The sequence below is a fragment of the Trachemys scripta genome, chromosome 7 (assembly GCF_013100865.1).
Source record: "Trachemys scripta elegans isolate TJP31775 chromosome 7, CAS_Tse_1.0, whole genome shotgun sequence".
Taxonomy (NCBI): Eukaryota; Metazoa; Chordata; order Testudines; family Emydidae; genus Trachemys; species Trachemys scripta.
Window position 1 is genome coordinate 32,428,873 of NC_048304.1, and position 21,296 is coordinate 32,450,168.

Here is a 21,296-nt window from a genome sequence, read left to right on the forward strand (position 1 = left end):
GTGGTAAGAAGATGCTGCACTGGCCACCCCACTGCCCAGTTTGCCCACTCAGACTTGGGCCTGTAGCCTGTCTGTGGTGATGGGCTCCCCCTGTGACCAGTCCCAATGCCTCACTCACGTTTGCCCCCCATCCCCGTCACACTGGAGGGTCAGGCAGGACCACGCCTTCGTGGGCAGGGGGCAGAGCTGCACCTTGTGCTGCCAATCGTGCGTCCCTTCTGCTGCCCACTGGGTGTCATTTCTGAGCTGTGCCAGCAAGATCAGGGGCCTCACCAGGGCCAGGGCTCAGCCCTCCTTGGAGAGCCCCTGCCTACTGGAGGATAGATGCTGCCTCTGAAATCTCCACCCCCCTCTCTCAGAGCCGCTGTCTGTGTTTGGCAATACCAGGGCTACCCTGGGAAGAAACAGGCAAGAGCCAGGGCTTGGCACCCGCTGGAGCAGCCAGGCAGGAGGAGCGACAGACCTGGGTGTGCCTCGGTCGGACCCGTTGCTGGGCTGGGGACCCTTCCACATGGGGGCTCGGGGACAGACAAGTTCTCCCACAAACCTCTGCGAACCAAGCCCTAGAGTGGCTCCACTCGTGTGAGCTAAAAATCATGGGTGGGATACACCCCAGAGATCCTAGCACCAAGCCCGTGTCAGTGCAGCACGACCTGGGTCTGGGTGCGTGCGGCTCTGCGGGGTGGCTGGCTTGGCTAGCCCAGGGTGCATGCATGGGAGCCCAGGCACCAGCACACTCTGCTCTAGAGATGTAGCCACAGACTTCACACCCATCGCCGATGGAGCTCCCATCTCAGTGGCCCTTTGATTCCAGACGCCTTCCCCTGGCAAAAGGAGATGCCTCCAGACCCATTCCATCCAGGTGTCCTCTCTGCACCATCACAGGGAGACACCTGTCCTGAGGCTAGAGGGCCCCATGTCCCATCCACTCCAGTCTCTTCTCTGTACCAACTGACTTGGAGACACCCCATGGCCAGTCTGTCCCAGTCTCCTCCAGGCACCCATTCAGATTGGAAATGCCTCTCCCAAGTCTCCAAGACACGTCCCCATTTCCATTCATCCCAGTCTCCCCCATCCACAAACAGGCTTGGCGACCCTCTCTGGGGCTCCATCCCCACCCAGTTGTCTCCACACCACTTGCTGAGGACTCCCTGTCTCTTACCGGTCTGCGTTCCCCTCCATGCGTGGGCATCTCTGCTCTGCACTGACATTCTCCCCTCTCCTGGGGGTGAGCGGCCTGGGGCACGTGCAGGATCCTGCTCCTCATCCTGCCCAATCCACATCCTCCTCACGTCCTTCATGCACCAGCCCCCGGTGGGAGGTGCCGTTCTCCATTTCTGCGGGGCCAAGTGGCAAATTTGCCCCCCAGGCAACTCTTGGGAGAGAGGGCACCATGCAAGCCATGGCAATGGAACCGTGGCCACTACAGCAAGCCCCATCTCTTAATGGCCGTTCAGCCCTGCAGCAGCCCTCAACCATGGGACCCTCCTCCTATAGCTCTGCCCCATGGACACCCCAGCACCGCTGCAGCACAGGGCCCTGCCCCAGGGCAGTTCCTGCCTGGGCACCGCTCCAGCCCTGTTTGGCGTGGGAGCTACACCATGCGCTGCTCTCAGGGGTGAAGCCTTGTCTCCAGGACATGCTCCTGCCAGCAGAGCTCCTCCAACCTGGAAGGACCTGGGCCAAGGCGCTGAGGATTTAGCCAGGTCCTCCTTCCCGCACACTGCAGTGTCTGTGAGTCCTGCCTCTGGCCTTTGCTGGGACAGGGACAATGTTACAGTCTCTGCCCCCCTCTGTACCCAAGCCCCTGGAATGGGGGCCAGAGCCCCAGGCTCAATTTTGGGGGATGTTGCCTCCAAAGGAGCGATGTTGATTGGCTCCAGGGGGGATCTGACCCCATCGGCTCAGCCGAAGGTCCGGATTATTGGCTCCAGCTGGGGGGGATCTGGTCCCATTGGCTCAGCCGGAGCTCCGGCTGATTGGCTCCAGATGGGGATCTGGTCCCATCGGCTCAGCCGGAGCTCCGGCTGATTGGCTCCAGATGGGGATCTGGTCCCATCGGCTCAGCCGGAGCTCCGGCTGATTGGCTCCAGCTGGGGATCTGGTCCCATCGGCTCAGCCGGAGCTACGGCTGATTGGCTCCAGCTGGGGATCTGGTCCAACCTGAGCACAGCTAAGAGGCTGCACCATTCCAGGTTAGAGGACAGCGATAAAACCCTCTCTGCTCCCTGGTATCAGTTGGGTCTCTGGTCAAACCTGCCCTGGCCAAATCCCCCCGCTGCCTCCTCTCCCCTTTACCTGGGCTGAGAGAAGAATGGAATCTTGTCATCCCATCCAATCTGGGGCTGCTGCTGCGTCATGCAGGGCCCGTGGCCAGGCACAGCGTTCCTTCAAGGGCTTTCTGCCCATTCCAACTCAGGGCGCTGGAGATGGAGCTACAAGGTGCTTAGTACCCGAAGGCTAACGTGCTGAGATCACACCCCGGAGATCAAGCCCCACGGTCGACCATAAGTTACTGCGCTTCAGGCAGGAACTGCTGGCTGGATTCTCTGGCCTAGACGACCCCAATGGTCCCTTTGTGCCTGAAATAGCAGCTGAGCCCCGTTCTCCTTTGTGTGCCATTTGCAGGGGGCACAGCGAGAACGGCACCACCTACTAGCATCCCATGCTCACTGTGCATTGCAAGGTGGCTGATCCAGCCAAGCATGTCGGCGTGTGCTTTGCACCAGCCCCAGGAGCCATCACCTGGCCCGGGCGGGGTCATTGCCTGCCTCAAGTGAAGCAGCTGCCAAAGCGCTGGGCTGGGTCAAAGGCAAAGGGGTTGGCTTCTCTAGTGAGCTCGGAGCACAGGCGCAGGCCTGAGTATTTCCAGAGCTCAGTGCCCAGCCCAGGACTAGCTCTCTTGGGGCTGCTTGCTGCTCATCTCAGGACTGGCTGGGGTCTGGGCAGGTGGAGCATTCAGCACCTGGGTCCACTCCAGGCTTTGTCACTTACCTTACGCACGGCCCTGTGACTCTTGGTGCTTGTTTTCCTCCCATCCTTCGTCTAGTTAGACTGAGCTCTTTGGGGCAGGGCCCAGCACAGTGGAGACCTGGTCTCAGTGAGTGGCAGAATAAGGCCCTGATCGCGGTCTGGGGTTTGTGCAGCACCCAGCGCAATGGGAACACGGCCGCCCATGGTTGGGGGATCTGGGCAGCACCTGGCACAAGCGGGCCCCTGATCTCGCTCAGCAGCAAGGGCGGGGGTGTTGTGCGTGCCTGGCATGACTAGGGCCCTGATCTTGGTTGGGGTCAGTGCAGCACCTGTGTGACAGGAGCCCTGATCTCGGCCCAACACCCAGCCTGACAGGGCCCCACTCTTTGTTGGATGCTACTGCAATATAACCCATAATAGACAAGGTACAAAGCAATGGAGAAACAGGCCCTCGGTCAATCCCTTAACCGTCTCTCGGCCCGGTCTGCCCACACAAAATGAGGACTAGAACTCCAGAGTTGTACGAAGTATAGAATCAACTGTATTCCCCTTTGCGGTAATGTACATGGGTTGAAAGTTTTTTTTGACTTCATCATAATTGGTAACACTTTACAGTAACATTGAAGAGTACAGGAAGTTTACAGGGTAAATATGCAGAACCACAGAGTATTTCCCCCAAAACAATCAGGAAGGGGTTTCTGTTCATTAAAAAAACTAAACCAAAACTGATACAAAAAGAATGAATTAAAAATTTATTTCCTCCCCACCTGGAATGCTGTAAAGGAAAAAGATTGGGAATTCTATTGGTAAAATAAACCAATCTCTCTCTCGATATTTTAAAAAGAGGATATTTATCAGAGTGTCATATTTTTAAAATAGAGTTTGCGACCTTCATTTCTCCGCCCGAGCCCCTCCCCCAAACAAAAATAAAATATTAATAATGTACAAATTAATTTACAGTTGATAATGTTCATTACACTCCTAGAGAAACGGACAGAAATCCCCCTCCTTCACCCTGCAGACAGTTCCATTCAGTGGCGAAGTTTGGAATGAACGAAACTCCAATAATTATCTGCGTCTTTAAAAAAAATGTTGGGATTTTTGGTAAGAGAAAAATACAGAACTTGAGCTCATGCAGTGGTCTAAGATGCTGAGAGATGTCCACCAAATTTCACCTTCGCTAACATTCTTCAAAGCACCTAAGAGATTTAGGAGCCTAAATTTCATTTTCAAAAAGTTTAGGAGCCTAAATACCCTGGAAACTTTGCAAAATGTGATGCCTTTTCTTAATAAAAAAACAACACCTCAAAGCCTGAAAATTAATATGAAATTATTTCAGTTCACAGCTTACAATGGCAGATATATCACCCTCTCTTCAGCTCGATGCTAGCCCCTTTTGGCATTTTAGCATTGAAGGCGAGGGGAGTTTGCAATAACTTTGCCAGGCTTGAGAAATTGAAGTGCCTATTTCACCTGCATCCTATCACTCTGAAAGAAAGAATTCCGATCCAAATTCCTCGTCTTCCTACACTCTTCCCAGCAATGGGCATGAGCCTGGTAGGGCTGGAGTTCTCCAACCCCAATCCAGCACAGCTCCCTTAGCTTCATTGATACTGCCCCCGAGAAAAGGGGTTTACTGCTAGATCTAGCAGATGGACAGTGAGATCTGATGGCTGGAGCTGGCGCCAGTAAGATGTACGTTTTTACCGGTGGAGATGAGGAATGAAATTTTAGAGCCGTTCCCCAAGGGATGCGGATTCTGCATCCCTTGAGGGCTTTCTATCGTCCAATAGATATGGTTTAATTGGGACGCAAGTCATGGGCTGGGTGCAGGAACCTCTGGGCAAAATTCTGCCATGTCTCCCTTCCAATCTGTGACTCTTTCCCTACTGGCTTTGACCGGACGACCCCTATGCTTTGAGCTAGGCAGGTGCTGAAGTGCGTTGCTGCATTGGAACCAGCTGAAAAGCCCCTGACAGAGCAAAGCCCTGTGGCACCGACCTGTCTGGAAGCAGGGGCCAGCCCTGTCGGCCAGTTTGCATGCAGAAGGATGGGCTGGAGTCTTGCAGAATCGGGATCAAAGATGGGAGTTGGTCTCCAGTGGCCGTGCCCAGAGATCATCGAGGGATCCTACCTGTAACACGGCGGGGAGAGATTTTTTGTCTCTAGCTCCTTTTCAAACGTCCTTCCAAACTCTCTTTGATTCTTCTGTGTTAAACTGTCCACACATATACGTTATATAATATATATATTTATATATATATATATTTTATATATATATAGAGCTCTCTTTATATATAGTCATTTGAAAAGCCTTTCCAATTCCCCCAGTGAGGGGCGAAGGTGCGGGTGAAGGAAATAGTCCAACGCCTCCACCCCCCGTTTCATTTGCAAATTCCCATCAACAGCTGCTTACCCCCCTGTCCTAGATACCTTGAAAGAACAACACAATTTAAGGACATGCTCTGAGAAGACACTTAAAGGATGATCACAATAGCACCTTGGCATGGAGAAAAGGGGATGGGAGTGGAGGATGCATGGGGGAAAAGGAATTACGCCGTCAATCCCCTGAAAACAAAACAGAAACATTGTATATATTTTCCCATCTCCCCCACCCCCACACATCCCGAGCAGGTACCCCCAAACCAGTCTCAGCTCCCGTCGCTGTTGCTTATGCAAAAACCAACACCATCCCAACTCTAACCCTTTTGAGAATAGCACCCCCTTTTGTTACTACAGAGCAGAGAGCCGAATGGCTGATCAGTTCCATAGTTGGACAAGATCCATGTTAACTGCTTTATTTACCACCATCGTTATTAATGGATTCATTTTTATTTTCCCGAGAGTTCGTGATTTTGTTTGTTTCGGTTCGGTTTACTCCACACATTTCCAAGACTCTGACACATTAACAAAGAGAGAGAAAAAAAAAATCAGTTATAATTAAAGACCCCCCCTTTTATTGTTTTAATAATAATTCCGAGAGAGACCGATTTTTCGTCCCCAAAATCTTTGCCCAGCCAAGTTTTCTGGATCCAGCTGTATCCTGCTCCGCGTCGTAATTTTGTCGATAGTTATGAGAGAAAAATCAAATCATTTGTATCCCAATTGGATTAGTCTGTTTCCAAACAGGGCATGGGAGAGGGGTGTAAAAGGGGTGGGGAGATGTACCCCAAAGTTTCATCCGGATGAGGAAGCATCTAACCTCCTGGGGTAACAGAGTGGGGGAATCAGCTGTCACCTCTCTCTCTCTCTATATATATATATCTTGAAGGCAAAATCCTGGCTCAGCTTTATCTAGGGAGCTCCGAAGCCTTCATCAATCCATCTACCCCTCCCAGATCCTCGTTTTCTGTTCTCTTTCCGAGTGGTTGCTTATTTCCGGTGCCAACCTCTAACCATGGCATGTGTGATTTGATCGCCCCCTGCCCTGTTCTTTCCCCCACTTCGTTTGCTAAAAGGAAAACAAATTAAAGAAACCCCCAAGATCTGAAGGAATCCGGGGTGGGAAGCGAGCATGATTTTGATTTTGGGGTGGTTGTTATTAATTTATGAGGATGAACTGAAAAATTAAATAAGGGAGAAATGAACAAATTGAAACCAGTGTGGGGTGGAGGTGGGGGGCAGGATCCACTGGTTGCCTCTGTGATGCAGAGGGAGGAGAAAGGAAGGCTGGGAGGTTTCGTTGGTCTCTTGTATCCAAAGGTTGGCATGATTTGAGCCGGTCTCACCTTGCGATCGTCTCTCTCTCGCGCTCGCCACCAGAGGGACAGGAGGGAGGCGGGGCCAGGGGGGGCGGAGACTCACACATAATACTCCTTGTCCTTGTTTTTCTTGCTCTTGCTGGGGGTTTTGGTGGCAGAGGTGGGTTTCTCCTTCACCACCGTGCCATTGCTCTGTGCCGAGTTGCTGATGTAGTTCCGGCTCTGATCCACCTGGTAAGAGCCTTCGTCCCGGTTTCGGTACTTGTACATGGCATAGAGGAGGATGAGGATGCACAGGGCGGCCGCCGCCACAATGCCGACCACCATCCCCGTGGTGCTGCTAGATTCGCGGATCACCTCGACGGCTCCCGGGGGACCCCTCTCCCCCGAGCCGGTGGGGTTAGCTGTGGGTAGATTGTGGAAATTGGGGGAAGATGTTATACTGGGGTACTTATGCCTGTTACGGTTGTCGAGTTCAAAAGAGGTGGGCAAAGGGGGGTACTGGTCTGGGTGGGGTTTGGGGGCCTCGCGATTGTTCATTTTGCCGGCGGGGATGTTACGGACCAGATCGGGAGAGGCAGTGGAGGTCAGGAGCTCAGGGATTGAGGATGAAGCTGGCACTCCTGTCCTAATGTTGGGCCTGAAGCCTTGGGACTTTTTAGATGCTCCATCTGGCCTGGCCAGCAGGGTCCTATCTGTGACCAAGGGGAATGTGGTGTAAAAATCTTCGTCATCAGTAGGGGGCAGGCTGGAGTCGAAGACCTCACCCGAGGCGTAACCGGAGGCCTCAATGCCCTCTTCGCAATCGCTGTCCTCTTGGTCGGCTAAGCACGGGGGTTTTTGATTGGCAGAAGGGGCTAGGGTGTCTCTGGTGGTCTCTATTACGGTTAGGAAGGGGCCAAAGGTAGGTGGCGGGGGTATGAATGGAGACCGGGTGGCAATTGGTGGGGTGTCTAAGGAATCTTCGGTAATTATGGGCAATACTAATTCACCTCCTAGAACAGAGAGAAATAAAGGGGGAAGAGAAACAGAAAAGGAGAGATGGGTTAATACGAACCGGAGGAAAAACTGCCACATTTGGACATAAGAAACTGAATCAAACTGATCAACTGAATTTAAAACTAGACTCGTTCCCCAATCTCTGGCTGCTTTTTAACGAATCTTTACAACTGTTTTTCGTTTTAAACTGTAGCTTTTTACAACAAAATCTAGAGAAATCATAAATTTAAAGAAAAAGAATTAAAAAAAAGAAATTAGTCATTTAATGCAAAAAAATTAAACAGATTTTCAAACAGCAGAATTAAGTAATAATAAAAGAAAAAACCTAATTGCAAACTGCTTTTCACATTTCTTTTTATTCCCCTCCTTTTCTCTTTCATTTCATTTTTTCCCTTTTCTTTTCGTTTTAAAAATAAGAGAGCAAACCACAGAATTCAATCAACTTACATCAACAAATTGGCCATGTGATTTTAGCATGAAGAAAAAAAATTACAAAAAAGAAAACTAGGTAAGAATGTTTTTTTGGAGAAAAAACAACTTTTTTTTCTTTCTTTTTTTTAAACATCTCTTTTCTCTACCACTCGCCTTTTCAATTGTCTCTCTAGAGTCATTTCTATGTTTCTTTCTTTCTCTCTTTCCATCTAGATTAATTTCTCTTTCTATCTATACTCTTTCTTTCTAGATTCATTTGTGTCTATATTCTTTGATTTTTCTTTCTAACTAGATTTGTTCCTCTTTTTCTAGATTAATTTATCTATAGTCTTTCTGTTTAGATACATTTTCTTTCCTTCTCTCTCTCTGTATTCTTTTATCTATCTTCTTTCTTTTTATCTAGATTCATTTTTGTTTCTATCTATACTTTTTCTATATTAATTCCTGTGTCTGTCTATATTCTTTTTTCTGTCTAGCTGGATTAATTTCTCTTTCCTTCTAGATCCATCTATAGTTTTTCTCTCTAGACATATTTTCTTTTTTACTTTCATTCTATCTAGATTAATTTTTCTTTCTACATCCATTTTCTTCATTCCACCTATATAGATTCATTTCTGTATCTTTCTATATTAATTTATCTACCTTTTTCTTTATTAATTTTCTTTCTAGATTCATTAATCTATGGTCTTTCCATCTAGATGCATTTTCTTTCTTACTTTCATTCTTTCTTTCTAGATTAATTTCTCTACCTATCTAGATTCATTCATCTTTCTTTCTTTCTTTCTTTCTTTCTTTCTTTCTTTCTTTCTTTCTAGATTCATTTATCTATCTTCTAACTTCTGCATATTTTAAAATCTTTCCCTCCCCCCACCCAGACACACTTTTCGACTCTGTCTGTCTGTCTACATTTTCCATTCCCACCTCCCACCTCTCCCTCCCCCCACTTTTTTTTTTAACATATGGCAACCAAAGTTGATGTTGAAATGACAAGGACACTGCACACATTATTTGGTCCTTTGCACTGGCTGTAAATTTGGCGGGTGTGTGTTGGGAAAATACATGTTTAAAAAACATACATAACTATATTTTCAGTAGCTGTTTTGACAGATCTGTGGGCTCTGTCCCTATTAGAACTGGAAAGAAAGCAGATAGAGGGACAGATGCCTAGCACCACTGATGTCAACAGGAATAGAACCCAGGAATCCTGACTGTCAGAGCTGGGGATAAAACCCAGCAGTCCTGACTCCTATGCAGTTACACCCACTGCACCAGCTGAGGATGAGGACTCCAGGAGCTTGGCAGACCATTCCCAGTATGTGCCATTCCCATCAGCTGGTTCCCAGTTTCCTCACCAGATTCTCAATTGACAGTGCCAAAGCCATGGGCTCCCTAGCTACACCAATCTTCCTGGCAGTAGCAGGATTAGAATTTCCAAACTTGCTGCCCATGGACTGGAGCTAAAAGAGACTCGCTGTTAACTGTGCGGGGCTCTGTCATACAGAGCTGTGACTCTGATTCTTCCCAGGGGAGGGCAGTGGCACCCTCTTCCCCACCACTTCATTACAGCCCAGCCTGTAGTAGCAGTGCTGTGTCTGTACAGTGATTGGGGCTGCCTGCCAAGATAGAATCCAGGGGCATCAGGGATCCCAAGGCCAAGCCTCTACAGGCTGTCCCAAGTGGTGGGACTATCAGCACCTATGCAGTGGACATATTTTTTTCCCACCCATGTGCAGAATGAATTTTATTATGTGCACCAATATGGAAGTGATGTATGACACATCACCTCCATATTGGTGCACATTAACAAAATTCATGTGGTGGGGAGGGATCAAGGGGTTTGGAGTGTGGGAGGGGGCTCGGGGCTGGGGCAGAGGGTTGGGGTGTGAGGGGCTGAGGACTCCAGCTGGGGGTGCAGGTGGAACCAGGGATGAGGGTCTCAGGACTGGGGTAGAGGGTTGGGGTGCGGGCTCTGGAGTGGAGCCAGGGATGAGGGGTTTGGGATGCAGGCTGCCTCGGGGCTACAACAGCAGCACCTGGGCTGGGGGAGAGAGGTGCCTCTCGCCGGCCAAGGAAGGTCCAGGCCGGGGTTGGGTTGGGGCTGGGGGAGGGGCGCCTCCTCCCAGCCACAGCAGGTCCGGGTCTGGGCTGGGTCAGGGGCAGGGGGACAGGCATCTCTCCCCGCTGCAGCCTGAACGCCTGCACTGCACCTAATAGGCTGCTGCATGGCTGCTTAGAGGACACTTAGGCAGTGAGCTCATAAACCTGCATATGTGGTCACACCACCAGTGGGCGCTGTGATAGGACAGGGGGTTTGCATGAGAATGCACCCAACAGAGCCACTACCCTCCATGGTTTACAGACCAAATACTCTGCTCTGCTTACGGGTGAACGTAGAAGGAAAATGAGTTACACAACAGCTTGAAGCAAGTGGCTTAGTGTTCTGGGAGTCAGGACTCCTGGGTTCTTTTCCTGGATCTGGATGGGAAATTGAGTCAGGTGGTTAGAGCAGGGGGGCTAGGAGCCAGGATTCCTGGGGTCTAGCCCTGGCTTGGGAGGGTAGTGGTTAGATCAGGGGTAGGTAGGTGTCAGGAGCCCTGAGGGCTGTGGCCTGTTTCTCTGTTGCTTTACCAGCGAGTCACTTCACTCAGCTGCTCCTTCATTTGCAATATCAGAGATAACATGACCACTCCACAAGGGAGTGTATGGGGTGGAATTAACTACGTGCATGCTTTGAGCTCCCACATCTCATACGCCAGGTGGTGTGGAATATGAGGGTGACTCTCCTTTACAAGGCTGCGGTAGGTATTTCAATGATCTGTGTGTTTTCAGTGCCCCCTTCTGCAGGACGGGCAGTATAAGTAAATCACTGCTTAGCTAGAGCCTTCAGCCAAGCCTGGGACTCAGAGCTGTCACTTGACACAGGGTCTCAAGAGGGAGAGGACATTGGCGACTGAGTGAGTTTATGAAGGAAGCTCACAAGAGAGCACCATGACTGACTTAGTCAAGCCGCAGGGTGACATGAGATCTGACTCCAGGTATCCAATAGGTGCAAAAGACACAGGGTGGGGGGAGAATGGCTTGGAGGGAAATTAGAGGCTATGGGATGAACAGAAGCAAAGGATAAAACTTGGAGGGGAATAAACTGTAGGGGACAAGGCTGGCCACTGGTGGTGGTGGGAATAGACTGTAGGTGCCAATTTTGGCTGGTGGAAAATACACTGATGGAAAGGGCAGCTCGAGAGGCAGGGAGTGGGGTCCATAACTATCATGTGTCAGGGAGTTCCGCAGGTTAATGATACTGAGTACAAATGGAGTCACTTGACATGTGTTGCTTGGAATTTCATTAGGGGTTCCTGAATGGTGAGTGAAGGTGAATAGCAGATCCCAGTTGCCTGTCTTGATCCTGTACATTCTTTTAGGCCCCTCTAGCATATCCCCCTCTCCTTCATCTCCTTGCTGAGCTAAACATCCTGATCTTGCCAGCCTCTCTGCTTCCAAATCTTGAATTATTTTCATTGTCCTGTGATTTCTGTCAAGCTGGAGCCATCTCATAGATTTACACAATGGCACAAGACTATTCTGCTGTATAACATTCTCTCTGCTTCTGCACACACACTCCTGGACTATTCTGCACTGGTTGAGTGCTGCTGTGCGCTTAGCAGAGGTTGCAACTGAGCTGGTAGAGGGCACTGTGCTGCTGGGAGTGGGGTGGGGACTCAGTAGGGGGTGCTCTCTCCCCAAGGTCAGTACTAACCCCAATGTGGCACTAGGGGGTGCTGTGCTTCAAGCAGTGGTGCACGTTAGCCACAGGGATAGTCAGCTGCATCTCAGCACTGGGTGAAGGATCCCTGTATAACAGACCCCCATTACCCCACCCCAGAGGCAGCTGCATCTCGACAGTGGTTGAAGGATCCCTATAGCTCATCTAGCTTGGAGTCACATACATTAGCTCAATATTATCATTAAAAGCTGCATTCTTTGTCAGCTGAGGAAAACAGAGTCAGGGCTGCATTATGGTTTGAAAGGCAGCAGTAAATAACAGGGAAGGAAAAGCTTCTCCCTACAATTGCACACGCCAACGCCAAAGTCTCCAGTGGTTGACAGAGAATCCCCCTCCCCCTCCTGGTCAGATCAGAAATGGAAACCGCCACACTACTCCCTAGGCCCACATGCTTTGGAGAGTGACCGTAGCCCTGTCACTGGGCTGGAAAAATCTGGCCAGACTCTTTATTACAAGCCTTGCTTGCTTGTTGGTATGATAGATTGTAATAGTATTCTGGGCTGGCTGGGCCCATCGGTCTGAGCGGGGGGGGGGGGGGGATACTGGGCTGGGGTGGCAGGGAAGGGGGGGATACTGGGCCCATAGGTCGGAGCTGGGGTGTTGGGGGGATACTGGGCTGGCTGGGGCCATGGTCTGGCCCGGGGTGGCAGGGAGACAGGGAATACTGTATCACCCAGTCCCAGAGGTACCAGTCCATGTGCTGAGCTGCCTTGGCTAGGGATGGGCTATTTTGTGCTGGTGGCTGCATGCAAAGGATTCCAGGCTGACATGGCAAAGCCTGGCCTGGTAGCTGGGGCTGCACAGTTGGGGACTGGAGACAGCAGCCAAGCCCTTCCCTCACAGGTACTCTATCAGCTCCCTGCAAGCCATCACCAAGGGTTCAGGAGCCATCAGTTGGGCCCAGAACACCAGGAGAGTTTTTCAAGGTTCTCTCCTGTTTGATGGTTTCTCTTTTGATTCCAGAGCCCTGCCCCACCCTGGGGCACAGTCACTGCATGACAACAGAAGCGCATGGGCTGCAGCTCCTGGCTTCTCCCTATACCCCAACATTGCATTTGCTGATGCGGGGTCCCAGCTCTCCTCTACTCCGCTGCCATTGCACCTGTATTCTCCTGCAGCTCCAGGCTCAGGGCTCTTCACCTGCTCTCACCCAAGCCAGGGCCAGGAGGAGGGACAGAAAGACAAGGAAGGGGCAGGCCAGCCCATTGTTTACAGGAGAGGAGGAGGAGACAAGCCAGCCCATTGTTTGCAGGAGAGATGGGGGGAACGAGCAAGGGCAGGTCAGTCCATTGTTTGCAGGAGAGGAGGGGGGGAGGAGGAGAAGACAGGCCAGCCCATTGTCTGCAGGGGAAGAGGCAGTGGGACAGCCCATTGTCTGGGGGAGAGGAGGAGGGAAGGGGGAGCAGGGCAGTCCATTGTCTTCAGGAGAGGAGGGGGGAAGAGGGAGCGGGGAAACCCATTGTCTGCAGGAGAGAGGGGGGAAGAAAGGAAAGGAAGAGGGAGCAGAGCTGACCAAGCTGCTAGGCTCTCTCTACCCCTCCCCCCCACCAACTCCTCTGCTGAGGGTGTGGGGAGAAGAGCTCAGCCTGCCTCCTGCAGCAGTCCTGATTATTTGCTCTCCCCCCCATAAGTGGGTAGGGATTCCTGGGTGGATGGGCCCACCTGATCCAGCCCCCCTGCTCTAACCACTGAGACCTCTGGGTCCCACTGGTGTCTCTGTCACTCTGTGTCAGGACCTTGGGAGCAGGGAAGGGGAGGGGAGCGCACACCCAAAGCCACAGGGGGACAGGGACCACAGCTGACCAACACCCAGTCCTCTTACTGCCCCCAGCCAGCTCCTACTCCTCCCGCTGCTGCCCCCCAACTGCCTTCCCGATATTAATTAAAAGCCTGCAAGAAGGTGTGTGTGTTTTTAATGAGCAGCCCCTATCTGCTTGCTGAGCCCCCCCGTTGGGCCTTTCATTTTCTCCTGTCTCTTCCCCTCCTCTGGTTTTTATTGTGATGCTTTTGGAAACATTTGGCAAGCGCTGCACAAAGGAGCCGCGCTGCCTTTGATCACGGAGAAGAAGAGAGAAATAACATAACCGTGGCGCCGTCAGTACGGGAGGAGAAGAAAGGATGCACCAGCAATTACTCAACTCACAAGAGAGGGCCACCATATAGGGGGGAGTAGCTAATTAGTCCCTTGTTTTATTGGGGAGCAGAGCAGTAGTAGCCTGGGTGTCTACCCTGAAATTAGGGCTTGGTCTTCCCTGTGCCGTGGTCTAATGTTGGACTGGGAACCAGGACTCCTGCCTGGGTTCTATCCCAGCTCTGGGAGAGGAGTGGGGTCTAGTGGGTTAGAGCGGGGGTTGGGACTCCTGGATTCCATCCTATTCCCAGCTCTGCCACTGATCTGGGGCAAGTTCCTTCCCCTCTTGATGCCTCTGTTTCCCCTCCCACCCTTGTCTAGTCAGACTGAGCTCCTGGGGGCAGGGACTGTCTCTTCTTTTGAGCCTGTGCAGCACCTGGCCTGATGGGGACCCGATCTCAGTTGTAATCTCTAGGCACTACGGCATAATTAAGAAGCGGTTGATTTGCATCATCTGGGGCTCTGCTCCTGAAGTTCCTTGGTAGCGGATCCTTGGGAGGTCTGTCCATCTCATACCTCCAGTCACACAACCTGAGGGGGTGAGCACCCCCTGCAGCTCCTGCTGAAAATGGGACCCTCCTACAGGGATGCATGTATGCATGGACTCACACTTGTGAGCAGAGTGGGCACAGCGTGGGCACACGCCCACTAAACTTGGTGCCCTAACAGCACAGATGTGTGCTGGCCAAATTACAGATGTGTGTGAACCTGGAGGCAAGACTAGAGGAGGAACCCAGAGGGGTGCTAGTCCCACAGAGGGGTGTGCAGCATATCAGTGGCTTGCAGGTAGACACCAGACAATATAGATCTGCAAAAGCCCATTGGATAGACATGTAACTGCAAGCCAGTTATACAGCTGGGTATGGTACCATTTGCATTCAGGGGTGGGGGAGGGCACTGACAGCTGAAATACAGAGGGAGCTGGGCAAAGAGTGAAAAGAAACTAATTTTATCACAGAAATATCCCCTCAGTGTTTGTCACTTGACTGCTAGAGCAGCAGCAGATATAGTGGATAGAACACTGGCTGGGAGGCAGGACTCCTGTGTTCTATTCCCCCCTCTGCCATTGCCCTTGCGGTGGTCCCTTCCCCTTGGTGCCTCTGCTTCTCCTCCCTCCCTTCATCTATTCAGCCTGTGAGCTCTTTATGCAGAGACTCTGTGTCACTGGGGGTTTGTCCTGCTCCTGGCACAATGGGGACCCCAGTGGTCAGAGCATCTCACTGCTGCTGTGATGTACGCAAGCCCCAGTTACAGCCATGCGTGAGCACGGCGGCAGGACTGAAGGGTACAGATGTGTCTTCTGCCGCTCCAGCTGTGTGGGGGTGCACTGTAAATGCACAGAGAAATGCAGCTGGGTTTTATGCCCTTCCGGCTGTGCGAAATGATGCATTGGAAATCAGCAGCACCGGGATATTGTTACAGGGGCCTGAGTCTCCAGCGACGGTAGTGGGGATTGAAGGTGAGCCGTGCTTCTGAAAACTAGGCCATGAGCCAGAACCTTAGCTGGGATAAGTCAGTAGCTGCACTGACTCCAGTGAGTGCCCCCTGCTGAACAACCCACCCTGCTCCCTGCATCACGGCCCCTCTAGTGTCATGCTGGGGTCAGAGCGCCCCCTGCTGAGTCCCCACTCTGCTCCCTTCAGCACTGTGCTCCCTAACATCAGGTGGGGATCAGATCTGACTCCTACATGAAAGCATCCCCTGCTGAACTCCTTACAGCCTCTGGCCAGTGAGGGCTAGATGTGCAACCAACATCTCCCACCCAACGCCCATGTAATGCCTGCCTGGTGCAGCTCAGAATGCCATCTAACTGGCCCCTGGCTGGCAGAGAGACTGAATGGGGGGTGAGCAGGGTTTCTCCAAAGCATAGGGAGGCATGCTGGCCAGGGTGGGGCCCTGTGTGTGTGGGTGAAGGGGGCCTGGCTCTGGGAAATCTCACACACAAGGGGGGAGGCCGACTCATCCCTGGCACAGGAGATAAACATGCACTGAAGGGTCCTGGTGCTCCCCAGACAATAAAGAATGGAGCTAATGAACCAGGCCCGGTGCAGCACCAGGCGCTCCCTGCACTGCCAGGCTCATAAATCCCCCCTTGCTTCCCATCAGGGAGGAGACAGCGTAAATTTCATGCCCCACCACGGCCTGGGTGATGCGGAACAGATAGTGCAGTGGAGAGGAGGGAGTTAAGAGCAATCACCGGTGTGGATGCTGGACAGATGGAGGGGGGTCAATGAGAGTGTGGGATCTACCCCCACCAGCCCATGCTGTGATTTCCATTCCATTTAGAGAGGACACAAAGCCACATCAATCTGTGGCTGGGTGTGTTTCTGCAGGGATGGGGGGGTTCTGCCTGCAGCCAATGCAGTGTCTCCCAGGGATGTGGCTCTCTGCTCCACTCACTCTCTGCCTGGATTTATGGCTCTTTCCTCACTACTCCCCGCCCCCTCTTCCCGCTCTCGTTCTATGCCTCTGGCCATAACAACTCTGGCTGTGATCTTGTCAGATCTTAGCACTTGGCCACAGAGGGGATTGGCGCAAAAGAACAAACCTGCGCAAGACAGCGTCTCCTCCTGGCTAAGTTGGGTCATTGCGCTGGTAGGGAGAATGGCAGGACAAACCCAAGGGACTGGGAAGTTCACCTTGCAGTCAGTGCTGGGGGGCGCTGTGCTGCAGGGAGTGGGGTGGAGGGCTCAATAGGGGGCACTCTTGCCCTGGATCTGGAATTGAAGCCAGGTCTCCCTAGTCACCTGAGCAACTGAACTATCCTTCCTCTCTCCCTCACCACTCCGGATCAGACCAACGAGCCCATCCAGCCCAGTATCCTCCCCACTCCCCCCAGGATCAGACCAATGAGCTGCTCTCGCCTGGTATCACCCAATGTCCCTTGTCACTCTAAATCAGTCCAATAACCCACATGCTGGATCAGCCCAACAGGTTTGCTAACCCAGTACCCCATCTTCGACAGTGGCCAGCGCCAGCTGCTTCAGAAGCAGGTTCAAAGAACCCTGCAGTGATGGGTCCTCCTGCCCCCAGCTGGTCCCACTCGGAGGAGTTCAGTTCCTTCCATAGCCGCTGAATTCTACCTCTGCACAGTCCGGTATCTGTCTAAAGTCCTGAGCTCTCGTTGGAACGTGGCTAAGCTCTCACTCCTGGGTAGATCCTGCGGCAGTGAGTTCCGCTGGCTAATGGCACGGTGGAGGGGAGCATTTCTGGAGATCAGTTGGGAACCTGACACTTTCCATCCTCTCAGCCTGGCAACATGAGCTGGGGCCAATCAAAGCTCTCCAAGTCCTCCAAGATCCCATTAATCACTGCCTCCCTCTGCCTCCTCCTGCAGCATCCGCTATTTGTGAGGAGTGGAGAGGGGTTTAGAGGCCCTGGACACCAGCCTCCCCGCTCCCAGCAGGGTACTTCTTCCCGAGGGATTCCCCAATTGCAGCATAAATGACAACATGGCACAAAGGAGCAAAGCCAGCTTCCAGCAAGCCAGAGGTAAAATCTCTTCTTCCTTCTGCATAACCTCCCTGCTCAAGGAGAGACTGTCCACCTCTTAGGTTTCCCTAGCCCTGGTTTAGTACTCAGTGCGGAGATGCAGCCACCTTGGAATGCTGGCTGTTTACACAGGGATCTTTCCTCCAGTGCGGAGATGCAGCCACCTCTGGTGTAGGGAATAGGGGCTGTTTATATGGGGATCCCCTGCCTGGTGCTGAGATGCAACCACCTCTAGGGTGGGGTGCAGCAGCTCCTCAACAGTCTACTACAGCAATGCTTCCTGAACCACTAAAGGCCCTTTCATTCAGTCAGCAAATGGGAAAGGAGGTAATAAAGGGATGCTTCACAAGCTGGGTCTGAATCTGTGTGGTGGGAGAGGAGTGGGATCCAGTGCTTTGAGCAGTGGGGGTTGGAAGCCAAGACTCCTGGGTTCTATTCCGGGCTCTGTGAGGGGAGTGGGGTCTAGTGGTTAGAGCAGGGGTTGAGGGCTGGGTGCAAGGACTCCTGAGTTCTATTCCCACTTTCCCCAGTTGGGCTTTGATTTGTGTGATTGGGGAGGGGTGACTCCAGCTAACTCTTAGGTCCTGTAAATCCTGGAGCAGGGGCAAGGTGTGGGGGAGCCACTGCACCTGCCGCCTGCCTGGAGAAAGGCAGACAGGATGGTAAGGGAGGCCTGGGGCTGAATGTGTTGGGCCAGCCAGACCCTGAGGTGTCTAAGGGTGTGGGGATGGTGCCTGCTAAATACAGGTGTGATACTGGGGACCTGATCAGTGGGGAGGGGCAATGGGTTAGTGTAATGCAGCATAGAACTGGGGGTGGGGAGTTTAAGGGGGCATCAGGGTGTGTGTGTTGGGAGCAGTGTTTATCGGGGGGATGCACAAGTGTGCAGCTGTGTGAGTTCACAGGTTTCTCTCTCTATTTGTGTGTGCATAGAGGTGAGAGGGTAGTGCTGGATGAGTTCATAGAATTGTGTCTCTCTGTGCAGGTATCCATAGGGATGTGCTTGCGTGTGTGTGTAGCACTATGTGAGTTCATAAGGCTGTGTCTTTGTGTGAGTGTACACAAGTGTGTAGCTTTATGAGTTTACAGGGATGTGTCTTGGTGTGCATGTAGCAATGTGTCAGGTCACCAACAGGTGTCTGTGTGCACACGAGCACAGAGATTGTGTAGGTTTTTACATTCATGAACAGGAGTTTGTGTGTCAGTGTGTGTGCAGAGGTTTGTGCCTGTACATGTGTGTTTCTGTGTGCATACACAGGAATGTGTGGGTGAGTGTGTACCTTTGGTGCATGTGTGTGAGTGCACCTAAGTGTGTGTGTGCCTCAATGCATGCAGGAATGTGTGTGTGTGTGTGTGAAGGGATGTGTGTATCAATGTATATAGGTTAATATGTGTGTAGGGAGTGAGTGCGTGTAGGGGTTAGAGTGCATCGGTGTGTGTGTAGGGAGAACAGGATGTGTGTAGGGTGTATGTGTGTGGCTGTATGCGTGTGTAGGAGATATGGGGGGACAGTGTGTCAGGGTGTGTGTGGGATGTGTATCTTTGCCAGGGTGTATGTAGGGTGTGCGTGTGTAGGGGGGACAGTGTGTCAGGGTGTGTGTCCAGTGCACCCTGTAGAAGCCCCCCACCCACACATTCCAACAGCAGAGAGAAGGACCCACCTGTGCTGGGCTCACACTCCTCCAGGTCCTCATCATCACTGGGGCACTCAGCTGACGCCACCAACAGGTCGTCTGTGTTCTGGGGAGAGAGGAGAGCACAGCTCAGTGAGGTGGTGCAGGGCACACCCTCCCTGCACACAGCCCCCCAGCCTGGGGCCAGCCTGGAGCTAGTGCCCCCTGGAGCGGGAGGAGCTCATGGATCATTCCTCACACCCTGAGCCAGCCAGGCCTGGGCGCTCCTCAAACACTCTCATGTTTTGGTCCCCACCACCTATGGTAGAACCTCGTGCCTCAAAGTCAGTTCTCTGAGGCCTGGGCACCATGTCAAATTTAGGTCCACACAGTCTCGGTGTGCAGGGGTGTGAACCCCGTCCTGGCCCCCATAGCTATCCAGTGCAGACGCAGCGAGGCAGTGGGAAGAATGGCTCGGGGAGGTGGTGTGCCTACACTGACGGGAAAAACCTCTTCTGGCGGTGCAGGCCGGCGGTACGCCGCAGGGCTAGGCCAGCACAGGTTGCTATGCCAGGCCAGTCCCCTTGGCATGCGTCTCCCACATCCCGGTGCAGTGCAAAGCAAAGGGGAGACCGTGCTGTGCGGTCCCACTGGGTCAGACACACAGCTTGGCTGGCGAGCAGCCGCAGTCGGGTCTGGGAGCCTTGTAGATAGACCAGAGGTCGGCAACTGTTCAGAAGTGGTGTGCCGAGTCTTCATTTATTCACTCTAATGTAAGGTTTTGCGTGCCAGTGATACATTTTAACGTTTTTAGAAAGTCTCTTTCTATAAGTCTATAATATATAACTAAACTATGGTTTTATGTAAAGTAAATAAGGTTTTAAAATTTTAAGAAGCTTCATTTAAAATTAAATTAAAATGCAGAGCCCCCCGGACCTGTGGCCAGGACCCGGGCAGTGTGAGTGCCACTGAAAATCAGCTCGCATGCCGCCTTTGGCACACGTGCCATAGGTTGCCTACCCTTGGGCTAGACACTGGCCTGGGACTCCGGAGTTCTAGCCCTGGCTCTGGGAGGGGAAGGGGGCTTAATTGTTGGGGGAGCTGGGAGTCAGGATTCATAGGGTCTATTTCTGCCTCTGCCACTGACATTAAGTGACTCCTTCCCCCCACCCCCTGCCCCTACTTCCTCTCCAATCCTGTGTCTTTGGGACAGGGTCTGTCTGTGTCTGTGCAGCACCCAACACAATGGTGCCCTAATCTCATCTATGCCGAGCCAGCTGGGCCCATCGGTCTGATCTGGGATGGAAGGGAGGTGGGGACACTGGGCTGCTAACCCACTGCTCTGAGCTGGGCCAGGGGGATACTGGGCTGGCTCGGGCTGGCTCCTAGCTATTCATCTCCCTGTTCCCCATCCAGCGAGGGTGCCATGTGGTGTGGGAAGGGAGAGGCCCGCTCCCCAGCAATCAGTATTCCAGAGCTGGCTGTGCAGATCATGCTCAGCGTGTCGGAATTAGCATAACAAAGACTTGGACAGGGACCCCGGGGCAGGGAATCAATCAAGGCCCTGGCACAGCAGCAGGAACGGCAATGTGGAAGCACTGCAGAGTGTGTGTGGAGGGGGGTGATACCCCCCTGCAATCACACAGCTAGCCCCTCTCACATGGAGCCAGCTGTGTCTAATGCCTCCCTGCTCCTGCAGCCAGCTATGTCTGATCAGCCCCTCTCCTGCAGCCAGCTAGGTCTAATCCCTTCCCCCGCAGCCAGCTGTGTCTAATCCTCACCCTGCAGTCAGCGGTCTGATCATCCCCCCTCAGCTACTGGGTCTATTTCTCACCTTCTTCCCCCCCCCCCCCCCCCGCGCCCCCCCCTCTCTCACCCCCCCCCCCCACCCCGCAGCCAGCTGTGTCTGATCGTCGCCCCTCCCCTCTGCACACAGCCAGCTATGACAGATCCCTCCACCCGCAGCCAGATGTGTCTCACCCTGTTGTAGTCAGCTGTCTGATCATCCCCCCTCCCCACACAGCACACGGCCAGCTGTGTCTGATCGCCCCGCTCCCTGCACAGCCAGCCAGCTGTCTGACCCCTTCCCCCCCCCGCAAATAACCAGCTGTGACTGATCATTTCTCACCTCCCCCCCACCCCAGCTGTGTCTAATCCGTGCCTCTTCTGTAGCC

The 21,296-nt window shown here is 52.6% G+C and overlaps 1 protein-coding gene across 1 annotated transcript in view; it reads right to left on the minus strand.

Moving 5' to 3' along the window:
- Positions 1 to 3,491: 3,491 nt before the first annotated feature.
- NRXN2 (neurexin 2) overlaps positions 3,492 to 21,296 on the minus strand; it is a gene marked incomplete in the record, with an annotated part of 299,307 nt that continues 281,502 nt past the window's right edge. Inside the window, 1 exon segment of the mRNA XM_034774999.1 lies at positions 3,492 to 7,669. Within this exon segment, the coding sequence (XP_034630890.1) occupies positions 6,774 to 7,669 (896 nt within the window).